General features: G+C 34.4%; 1 protein-coding gene across 1 annotated transcript; it reads left to right on the forward strand.

The window, feature by feature from the left end:
• Positions 1 to 546: 546 nt before the first annotated feature.
• LOC120341814 (uncharacterized) lies at positions 547 to 12,689 on the forward strand. The gene is made up of 14 exons (XM_039410374.2): positions 547 to 752; positions 969 to 1,141; positions 2,322 to 2,428; positions 3,389 to 3,504; positions 4,052 to 4,206; positions 5,350 to 5,437; positions 5,872 to 5,916; positions 7,813 to 7,989; positions 8,227 to 8,405; positions 8,586 to 8,689; positions 8,766 to 8,887; positions 9,929 to 10,083; positions 10,369 to 10,456; positions 10,722 to 12,689. Exons 1-14 carry the CDS (start codon positions 591 to 593, stop codon positions 10,767 to 10,769), a joined length of 1,719 nt encoding a protein of 572 aa, XP_039266308.2. The 5' UTR covers positions 547 to 590; the 3' UTR covers positions 10,770 to 12,689.
• Positions 12,690 to 12,915: the final 226 nt, after the last annotated feature.

Consider the following 12,915-nt stretch of genomic DNA (forward strand, 5'->3'; position numbering starts at 1 on the left):
GTGGGTTTGATGTCAACAAGGTTTTACTTCGGGTAGGGTATTTAAACACGTATGCAACATATTTATGGTAACTTTATAATTCTGTTGACGTTAGGCAAAAGCTTCGCTGAACTCGAAGGACTTGCTATGAAATAATATTTCATTTTGCAGTACTATGGTCATTTTTTTTTGTAATGAAAATTTACCTGTGAAATGATTAGATATTAGATAAATTATGGAAAGGAATTATGTTTCTGAAAATTATTTCCCCAATCAATTGACGTCGATATGCCCTTGAATAAGAATTGAGTTCAAGCCTCACTTTTAAAGATTTTAGTGGGAAGTTCCCATAATAACCGGTAAGATTTCGATCATTTCAATAATAGAACTCTCTGTGTATTTGTGGTTGGATATCCCGAGGTCAGTTTGGAAGGTGACACACACACTTGATGAAAAAACGGTTATAAAGGTCGTTTTAAGATGGGCGGTGTCTAAATTAATCCATTGGCAATATTTAAAACATGTAAAATGTAGGCAATTTGAAACTTGAGCATAAGTACAAGCAAATTAAAAATTCTAGTCACATTTACAGCACAGCCGTAAATATCAAAATGATTCCCAAAATTATTTTGTTCTGTGGTCTATTTCTTGCCACATATGGGTCAAGTGTTGAGAAAGCAACAAGTAATCCGCTCTTCATATCGTTCTTCAACGTCCAAGTTTTTGGAAAAAGCAAAATGAGCAAACCGGATGTGGTAAAAGTTCTTGTCGACGTAAGTACTATTGTGTTACTGCATATTTTGTTTTACAATGAAGTGTAGTTACTGTTATTTCGAGGCTGTGGAGCTGAGAAAAGTTCTGACTCCAAGACTTCCAAAACTTTGACTATGTCGAAGAGGCAAAAACGTTTTCATGACAGTTATATAGAACACAATTGAATTATTGTACGAAACAACATTTTTACTTGAAATAAATAATTCTAATTCAAGATTGTTCAGCGATATGACTTGATCGTTATTCAAGAGATTCGTGACATTGATGAAATCGCATTTCCTCAGCTGGTCGATGACGTTAATGCGGCATCAAATGGCGCGTACTCATCCATACTTGGAACCAGAGTGGGACGAACATCCAGTAAAGAGCAGTACGGATATATTTACAAGTAACATGCCTTTCCATCTCATAAATCAGATGTATAACTGTCTGGTACATTTGAAATAACTTTCCGACTTGATTATTATTGACAACAGACTAGCCTTTCAAACGATACAACAGCATCGATGGTCTAATGCTAAAATAGGCAAATATGAAAGTGGTGCGTTCATAACTCTTGATTGCCTCGTCGGAATAGCTCGTCTAAACCCCAATTGGAGACGAATAATTCAAAATTAGAATATTTCGGGCTAATGCAATGGACCCCATACCTTCCAGTAAAAATTTAAAAACAGTGGAAGTTATAGACTCCAGAATAGAATCCAGAATAGAGAATAGAATCCAGAATTTCAAAAAAAACCTTATAATAGTGAGTCATTTGATACATACCTTTTTTATCATATTTCGCCAAAACCTGTAGGGTCACATTTTGGCCAGAACAGCCATAGACCAATTGTAACACTGTCGCCCTTGAGTGGTGCATACCATATATGTACACACCCTTTAAACTTGACCATTCCCGCGTTTTATAGTATGTGGTATCATCACTCAATGGTATTGTACATTCATCCAAATTCTTAATTTTTTTTTTTTTTTAAAAAAAATTTTATTACTATATTCATATGCATTGTGTTTCATGTTGTGTTGTGTCTCTATTTATAGATGTTGTTTTGTCTAACAAACTCCTTTGTACAAACAGTTTTGTACACTCCACCCATATCCCTGTTACCGCATCCACCCACCCTCCTCGCACAACTGCCTGTATAAAGGTCCATATTGTACATATTTGATTTACCCTATTATAATTTATATAAATCAAAGGGGTGTATGGCGCACATCTGTGTTTTAGGCCAATATGGTCTTGTGCATACATCCCGTCTTCAGTATTTATAAGTACTTACTCTTTTATATTGCTTTTACGAGACGAATAAACATACATACATACATGAGAAAGTTCTCTTTTTGACTATCGCAATAGTGTTATCGCGACAACAACAACAAAACTTAAGCAAAGCAATCCACAGTTCCATTTATTGTCCAGTAACTTGAAGAAAAATATGATACCACACCGCCACAAGATATATATAATATATATGTGTGAAATTGAGGTCCTATGTATACAGACAATTATTGCGGCCCTGTTCTGCACTTTTTATGCTCAATTTTGTTATATAGATTTTTTTTTTCAGACATGAACGCCTGCAACCGGTTATGCAATACGAGTACAATGATAGACGAGACGTCTTCGAAAGAGAGCCATATGTGGTTATGTTCCAAAGAACCGCTCAATACCCGGGTCCGATTTTTTCACTTAACAAATACTAATGCTTTCATTGCTAAATGATCCGTATTATGCAGTGTATATTATATAGGGTGTTTCCCATAAAAATCATACATTTTAACTAAATTCCTATTCCTACATTTCGTTAATTAATTAACGAAATATGGGAGTTTTTTCCCACTCGTATGAGATACAGAATATACAGGCTTGTCCGTGGGGATGGGATTCCCATGGGAAACGTCCCATGGGATGGGGTGGGATGGGACAGCTCACTTTTGTATTTTCCATGTGACACGTGGGACACAAAAACCGTATGGTTTTGGGGGAAATGTATATATATATTGGACATTGCTCTCTTGTTAGTTATAAAGAGCAAAATATATGCAGCATTAAAAAATATACTTCGTGAAGGGGCTGATGGACACATGTATAATAGTTATGAATATAAAGTTAACAAAGTCCGTAAATTATGTTGTTTTGCATGTCCATTCGTACATATGGTTCAATGTAGTAGACGCTAAACCTAAATTTAAAATTTTTTATTGAATTTTATTCCAATGGGATGGAATGGGACAGGCATAATTGCTATGGGATGGGATTGGAATGGGACAGAAAAATATTTCCCAGCTTGAACAAGTCTGGGAATATAACAATGCTTGTAAATTACATAACTCCGAGGATCATTCAATCAACATTTTCACGTTTCTCACATGAGTTGCATAGAATATTTTACTTGTGTGGCGGGCTTTTTAATACTGAGAGTATTTAATTATAACCATGGCATTTAAAACTGGCTCCCAAAGTTTTGGTATGAATCAACGTGTCGTTTGAGCATTGTCTCATGAGCATAGGGCTGTATTAATGACGTGTTGTAATAATAATTTATGAATACTTTAGGTTTCATGAACAATCGTTATGCCAGCTTTTCATTAGCGACTCTCCTCGCGAAGCTAATTTTTGGTTATTTTGTTCTAGGAGACCAAGATATATTCAACGTTATCCCACTTCATGCCAAACCAGATGACGCGGTTAACGAGATGAACGCGTTGGTTGATGTCTACGATGACTCAATCACAATGACGGGACTTGTGGTATGACATATTTGCTCTGCTTTATCTAAACATCATCGTATAAAATTACTTCGCCAAATATCATTCAATTATAGTTTCTTGTTCTTATCATAATATTACACAATTTACAAATAACGTTTTCCAGTTGCTTCTTTGTTCGATATCGTTAGTTATGAAATGCTATCACTGCTTCGCCCATAAAGTTGAAGAGAATTTTAAGTTAATTAAGAAATTTGTTAAATTTGCTAAAGTTCTATCCATCAGTCGCGTATCTTATACAGCCATGTTGCCAAAACGCGTTGGAATTTTCTGTAACTTCATCTTGTAAATTTCTTACAAATAAAATGCCATGTCGATTACTAATTGACTTATTCTGTTATAATTATTCTGTTATGCATGTACAACATACCCACAAATTGAATAAAATTTAATGAAGTAAGATGAAATTTTGTTAACGTTACACCTGTCGAAATCATTTTTTACATAATCCTATTAGTAACAAATTGTCAAAGAAGTTTTACTATTACATTACTACACTGTTAATTTCGTTACTTCGCCCCGGTGATAGGATGCCATTATTGGAGGAGATTTGAACGCAGACTGCAGTTACGTTTGCTCTTCGTGTTGGAGTGGGGTGCACTTGGATGACGACCCTCCATTCAGATGGTGGATTCCCAATGAAGATGATACAACTGTTAGTACAACAGATTGCGCTTATGACAGGTAAGACTCTTTGCATATAAGTGGTCAATAGGAGGAAGCTCGTAAAAACTAGGAAGGTGTAATCAAAACATTTGTAATTGCTATTTAGGCTCTGAGACATTTCAGTATAGGCAAGATTCTGTTGTTGAATAGATAGAGCATGCTTTGCAAGTATTGAGAACCGTAAATAATTTCAAGTCTCTGCCTGAAAGTACACAACACACGTAGTCATTGTTACGTCAACCATGAACTACGTTTTTGCCACTTTATCGACTTATGTAAATTATATATTTGAAAAACATTTATAGGCGTATTGTATGTAGGTGTTATGTGGGATATTATGTATGCTGGCGTCACAAATTCATGCGTGATCTAGAGTAGATTATTCCTAACGAAAAAATTGTGGAAAGTCAAAAAATGATTGAATCATCAACCATATGGACTACCAAATATATATCATATATAAAAATTTGCATACGTTCATGAGGCATCAATTGCCAAAATGCTATGTAATTTAGGTGACTGCTTTTTATACTTTTTAAAACTCAATTCTATTCATTTTGGGGTATATATGAGGAGTTAAGCGAAATCCCACATGATCACATGAAAGAAACCGAATAAAAATCATTCTAAATCCGAAACCTAAATACAATAACATTCGCTAATGATTTGGTTTCTGCGAGACTAACTACTTATCCTTCTTTTATACTTCTGTGCCGGCGGATCCGTATGCATATACTGCAAGGATGCTGTAGCAAGAGGAAAGATAACTATCCTAAGTGATAAGTGATTCAAGAGTCTTGCTGCACACTAACATAAATATATTTCTGTAACATTTCGTCTGACCAAGATCAGACTTCTTCAGCTATCTTCAACTATCTGAAGACAACAACATTGTAGTCAAAATTTTCTGTAACTTGATTGTCCAAGTACATTTAAAATTTAATCATTTTGCTATGGAGCAGGGATTATATCAATAAAACAGAAATGAACTTTGGTGATGTTTTATGTTATAAAACATATCGTTATAAACGATATTTAGAAAATCATATATAGGCTATATATAACATGTTATGTTACTATTAGTAGCTACTCCTTACAGTCGAATTTCCCACTGCAGATACTGGAGTCCATGCAACACTAATTATTGTTCTGTTCGAACAGGATTATAACGACGGGACAAGTCACAAACAACGCTTTCGGAGCAGGTATATTCTACTACGATAACGCGTACGGGCTGTCATACGAAGAGGTGAGCATTGTATTTAATATAAGCCTAATTTACTGCAATAAATCAGTAATTATGAATTAGTGATGAAAAAAATTCACGCATATATTCTGACCTGCATTTGTAATCTGGTCCTTTGCCGTTCGGAAAACAATGCCGTTTGAAAAACAAAATTTTATAGACTTGAACAAACTACAAAGATCTGAAATAACAAACCACAAGTTATATTGCTGTGACCTTAATGTGGCTGCAAGCCGATCGAAAATATGTAATGCCCTCAGAGTGTAATTCGCTTACAAACTCTTCTAAAGCCATGCTTTGATGAACATTATGACGGCTTTTCGGTAATTCAGTCGCACATTAATTTCATACAATCGAGTACTCGATATAATCCTCTATCGACTGGGAGTTTTATTTGAAAAAGTCTATGCAATAAAATCAATGATTGTTTTTTACAGGCTAAAGATGTGAGTGACCACTATCCAGTTGAGTTCTACATTTACTAATTAAATGAAAGGTCGACGTTGACGCAATAATTCACTTATATAACCTAAGTTTACTGTAATTGATATAACAAAATAAATAAATAAAGATTCAATCTTAAAATTTGAATAGTTTTGCCAGAGGCTTACAATTTTATTGTTGACATGTTATTTCGATCACTTCTAAGGATCATCTCTAAAAGGATCGCGAACGCGAAAACCAAGCCGATTAAGTCCGTTTTTGAATTTTCAATTACCATCAGTCCAAAGGAATAATATTTGAAAAAATTCATAATTTGGCAATTTCTCCTTCCTATGGTTGAAAATGTGAGTTTCATAAGAATAATGGTGAATATCAACGAGAGACAACATTGTACACAATCAAGGCAGTGTAGCGCGCGCGGAGAAATTTAATAGATCGGCAGTTGAAATAGTCAAGATCGGGCCTTTATTTCATAAAAATCGGTATCGGATATTTGTCGTGCACGACTCATCAATTTCATGTGCATCCGCACAAATGGGCAGACTCCTTTAATGCATGCGGTTGGTTGTTCAATTATAATTTGTACAAACACTACCGATTGCATGATCTCTACGTTAACATTACTGACTTTTTTAACAGTGAGCATTGCGGCTGAGTTTGATTTGGTTTTAATATAACTTCAAGCTATAAGTTCTCCCGAAATTTGACATTTTACAAGAATTCTGAAGAGCACGTCAACCGTGATCTTACGCCGTTTTTGTTTTGACATTTTCACATTACGACACGCAGTCGACTTAGGAAAGAATATACGAGTGATTATAGGCTAGCAGAAATGGAGCGTATATGACAGATAATCTTTGTCAGTAGACAATGGCAAATATACACAATTTCCATTTGCGTCCGATTATCAGACGGTTCTCTGCACATATGAATTCAGGACTTGTAGTACCGAAGGTATAATATTACAAGTGGTAATTACCGGCGGATATTCATTTGATGAAGACGACTATTTTTTTTTTCAAATATTATCCGATTTAGGATAGTTGATAAGGTGGCAAAATGAATTTTGTTGTGTTATCATAATGAAGCAAGAAAGTCCCAGAAAAAGTATTTGAAAATTTAGCGGATAACTTTCAGCAATAATCTTGCTATTATGAAGAAATGCCACAAGACAAAGCATAATATGAATAATGCAACCATGTAGTAATAACAGGTGAAATCATAATAGCGACGCAAAAACGTCCATTTAACTTCTGCAGGAATGTGATTAGTGTTAGAGATGATCAGATCATTTTATTGTTTCAAATATAAATGAATAGCACTATTCATATCTAGAATGTGTCTAAGCAATTTTATTACGCGGTGACGAATACTTCTGCAGGAATGTGATTAGTGTTAGAGATGATCAGATCATTTTATTGTTTCAAATATAAATGAATAGCACTATTCATATCTAGAATGTGTCTAAGCAATTTTATTACGCGGTGACGAATATGACTTCAACCTCCTTTGGCGCAAATCTGAATGGCCCACATAATCTAATGCTAATAAAATGCAGTGTGATGATAAGAAAGTGATGGTGGTGATATGAGCAATTTCTCATAATTTTGTGGCCGCTGTTCCCATGTGTACATATTTCAGTCGCTTGTCTAAAGAGTCTGATAGCCAGTCATACAGATTGAAAGTCGCTGTATTAGTAGATTTCGGTCTTAGTTTAAGATAAGTGGTAGAGCAACTTCGACTTGAGGTTATGAATAGCAGATTAACCTTCCATGTAAAGGGAGTTAGCGATTTGCAGTTTACACGTGTTTCGGATAACGCAAGCAATTGTAAATCTGTATATTAAGGATATCGTAAAAAAGACGAGACATATATATAGCATTTATATTGTATCGGCTCTGCCAAAATCTAACAGGGCATACCCAAACTATTAGTCAATGATGAGGCATATCCTGCTACTTGCTTCGTTTATTTCTCTGTGGATATTCACGTACGCAGTCTGTCCAGAAGAAAACTCTGTAGCAGACCCTTTGCTTGTTGCGGCATTCAACGTTCGAATATTCGGAAAAACAAAAATGGGAAAGCGGAATGTCGTCAAAATTTTAGTGCAGGTAAGATCAAAAACGCAATTTTCTATCACTTATATGTTCAGTTCTATAATAATTGAAATGTTTGGTAATGTAAAAGTATATTATGTATATATATAACAAATACCTTTGCTCTTATATAAATTAAGTTCGACTCGTATATGTTCCGAGCAGATTACGCAACGCATTGATTTTAATATTCTTTAATTGATGTAAATCGTATTTCCAAATATTGCATTCAAACTCAGTGTTTCCTCGCAGATAGTTCTTCGATACGATCTCATTCTAATACAAGAAATACGAGACATAACAGGAACTGCATTTCCAGCATTGGTGCAAAAGGTAAATGAAGCAGCTCCACCAGGAGTTCAATACGACATGTTAATAGGCGAAAGAGAAGGAAGGACATCCAGCAAAGAGCAATATGGCTTTATATACCGGTAAATTAAAAGATTCCATAAAAACTAATATATATTTTATTTTACCACTAATATATTTGGTGTCTTGGTGACGTGGGTTGATAGCGCCGATATCTTAGTTTTTGGTAGTCCCGAATATCATACGGGCCGTTTAAAACTAATAAATCTTCATTATATTTATTAAAAATATTCGCATTTTAGGACTGATAGACTTGGACCGACAATGAATTACAGATATACCGACGTAAGAGGAACGTTTGAAAGGCCACCTTTTGTGGTGAACTTTCGACGCACTACTACTACAGGTAAATTCTCTCTATATAGATATATATATTTGAATAAATACCGCACTCTTATTTCGAATTTCATGTCAACTTCCAGGTGTTCAAAAAAGCTTCAACTTTATTCCACTTCACGCTAAACCGTCAAGACAATCTGCTATCAATGAAATGAATGGTTTGGAGTTAGTTTACGGAGACTCGATAATTCGAACATTAACAGGGGTGAGTAACAGTAGATCCACTAAATATATGTTACGGAAAGCAAGGCCTGCAATTTCCGTTTAATTTTGTAAATACCGTATATGTTATTCCGCACCCCACAATCTGGCGATTGGGGCATGGCCCAATCACTGAATATTAAAATTGTTATTTTTCGAGCTCTTTTTCCCCCTTTTCAAACAATAATGGAAATATTAGGGTAGGAACTGTCTAATCAAATTAAATTATTATAAATTTTATTCAAGGCTGAAACGGTAAAGTTTTTGTGGAATTTTGCTAAATTCATCTATTCGACTGCATTTAAATTTTTAACATATATATTGAACGGGGAATATTTGGAACACGAGTTATAGAACTGATTAAAAAATAGAACAAATTTCAGTTTCGAATTAGTTAAATTATGGAACACGCCTTTAAAATTTTATGAGCGAATTAACTATGAAAGATAGTCTAAATGTCAACGCCTTTATGAATTTTCAGTCTCTACCGGCCCTCATTATTATCAAACATAGAGTCCACTATCAGATTTCGTACCCATTTTATGGATGGCGTGGGATGTTGGTTTGTTACCCATTAGTCGAATGTAATCGAGTATTTCACCAGGACGTGTTCTGACGTGGTTCACTCCGTGATTAGAATTTTGGAGCTTTCTTATCCCGAAGATAAATTTGAAAACCCTAATCCCACCAACCAACGTGCACAATAAATGCATAATGAAACGGCTGTGGATTTGGCAAACGTTACAAACGACTGTGAGCTATTTAACAAGCAGCTTAACTTCAAATACAGGCTGACAAATATTTTGATCCCGACTCTGTGCCAAAAACTTCAACACCCGACTCCGGAATAACAAAATTGTAACTAGAAACACGAGTATTCGCGGGTCTTTATTAGTTACAATTGTTTCAAATTTTTGTTATCCCATATTTGGATCTGGATATAATCTTTTTCATTGTAACTCAGGAGTTAAACGAATCTATTCTGTGGCTGTCTGATGTTTACAATTTTCAACAAACGCCAAATGTGAAAATTGACTTTTCTCAGGATTCCGTCATAGCAGGCGACTTGAATGCGGATTGTGCCGTCATATGTAAAAAATGTTGGAATCAAATTAGGTTGAGAAACAATCCCACATACCATTGGCTTATTGGAGACGACGTAGATACAACAACTCAAAACACAAACTGTTCTTATGACAGGTATTTAAGAATAACGTTAGGTTACGTTAAAGTGTTCACCTGTGGTATTGGTTAACTACTGATAGCCACATCAAATGATTAGTATGTGGTATTTGATACGTGAGTGATCGTAATTATCATTTTTGTAACATTTCTTCATGAATAAATCTTGAATATGCCACTGGAGAACAAAATGCAGAATGAGGAAAAGTTCGACCATCATTGATTACAGTACTTACGAACACAACGTATTGCGATGTTGTCTATATTACATAATAATAATAATTACGAAATATTGGTTTGAAGGATAATTCTGACTGGTAGAATGGTATCAAGAGCCTTCGGTGGAAAAGTTTTTCCATTCGACTCTCATTTCGGATTGTCACAAGATCAAGTGAGTTTAGTCGTAGTCTGCAAATGTGTCGTGCTACAGTTCCTATATTATCACAGTGCATCATAGTATTCATCACTGCAAAGATATATGTGTCAATATTGTATAAGTATGTACCGGCTTCAGTTCACCTTCTAATCGATGACTACCGTTTTACTACTATATATAACAATTTAACTAACGGGTATGAATCTATAAACCAATGTATTTTACTGAAAACACCGAATCAGTTGATAGAATTTGATATTTATTTGTTTTTAACTTTCAGGCCCTCGAAGTCAGCGATCACTACCCTGTTGAATTTACCATCATCTAATAATTAATGTTATCTCATCAGCGTCAACTTCATATATACTCAAATTCAACATTCAACGAACTTTTTTTTACCTATTGTTACATACCACGCTAGGTGGCTTTGCTTTGAGCAAATTCTATTACATAGGGTGAATTCTTTTATAAACAGGCTATATCATCGTCCATCATCAAAGTGTGGCATTTCATGATTTCTGTTTTGAGTAATTTTAATTTCTGTACCAATATTACCAATGAGATGATGTGCGTATATTTTTAGCCCAATACAGTGTCTTGTCTGATTTTCTTTTTAATCATTTTTTAATGTCTAAGCTGAAGAAATACTTTATCAAAATAATTTTTATTCTCTAGAGTTATTTTTGCAATCTATAATCGCCAATCGCAACCTTCCAGTGCGAATATACTTTTTATATTGTATTTAGCATTATATGCTTGCGTCAACGTATGATGAAAATAACTTTTACTTGCATGCTTGTCCACTTGAATGGGATTCCCATGGCAAACGTCCCATAGGATGGTAGAGGCATAAATTACTTTGAGATGGGACAGAGAAATATGTCCCATGGATAGGGCTGGGAATGGTTAATCGGTTAATTAACGTTTACGATTTATTTTAACCGCTAACTGACATCTCAGATACAAATCATATTTATAATGCACAATCTTTTCAAAACGATTAGGTCATCGCAAATTTATCTCCTGTGGCGTTAATTCAACAAATGTCACTAACTGTATTGGTAAAGACCCAATAAATGTGAAAAATAATTAAAGTACCAAGATTGCTAATTATGAAAATTTGACAGTGATAAATTCGGAACCAGTTTTCGGTCGAAATATTCAATGTCATCCAACAAGTGCGCAGTTGATGCTGTTTTTCCTTATGATATCTCAAAGTAGAATTTGCACGTCGAACACTGAAAATTTGTCACATAAATGACATTTAATAACGGATTCCGGTTTTAGTAAAATATTTCCATATGTTCTAACCACGCTGCATATCTCTTGCAGCAAAGAGATCATGAAACTATCTCGATTCGTGAATAATTTTGAGCGATACCTGGGGAAGATCATGCGAATTTGCTTTGCCCGGTTAACGGTTAAAGTGTTTGCCCTGAAATTCCCAGCCCTACCCATGCCTGCCTACTTGGAATGTACACTTCGTGAATCTCAATATGCATCGCCTTGTTAGTTCTTTAAAAACAGAGATAGAGAGAAAGGGATTTTATTTTTTGTCAACCAAAATATTGGAACAGTCATAATAATAAAATAATAATAACATGTAATAAATTAGTTGGCTTCGACAGGAGGGATTGATACGACCAGACGGCAATTAAAGTAACACACCCTCTTCTCTCTGTTATGTTTAAGAGTCACAATTTCAGATGACTAAATATTAAGGTAGAAGATACACTACATTCTACATTTTCGGTAGAATTTACAACTGTATTCACAAAATGATAGAATAAAATTGGGGAAGGGGATACTAAAGTAAATCGCTTTTATTTGCGTCATGTGGAGTGAGTTTTCAAAATTTAAAAATGATAGTTACAGTCAACGAATCCAAGTAATTTATACTGCATATATATATATATATATGATTAATTAGCAGAAATGGATCATTTTGTGGCTCAGATACACTTTGCAGATATAAAAAGCATTATTTCAGCATAATTTTATAATTATAATGATGAAAAATTTTGGTTTGCAGAGGAATGTAGAAGTACAATTTAATACAAGTAAACAACGAATATAATAGTATGTATTAGTATAGTATGTAATATTTATATTAGTAATATTATCATTAGTATATATTGTGTAATAGTGAGTATTTGTCCCAGCAAAAATACTTTGCAAAGATGAAGTTTGCCAGTCTAGTATTTTCATTAACATATAATATGAATATAAATGGAACCACTGACAAGATGAGTTGTACATAAATATAAGTGCAAGAGAAAGATTTCTAGGGAAAAACACGATTATACTATGAGTGCTAGAATGTTGTATCAAATCCAAATATACGAATGTAGAAAAATTTGGTCTAAACACAACTTACAATATTCAATTCAATTTAAGAGTCTTGCTGCACACTAACACAAATGTATTTCTGTAACGTTTCGTCTGACCGAGGTCAGACTTCTTCAGACAAGCAT

This window comes from Styela clava, chromosome 3, assembly GCF_964204865.1.
Source record: "Styela clava chromosome 3, kaStyClav1.hap1.2, whole genome shotgun sequence".
Lineage (NCBI taxonomy): Eukaryota > Metazoa > Chordata > Ascidiacea > Stolidobranchia > Styelidae > Styela > Styela clava.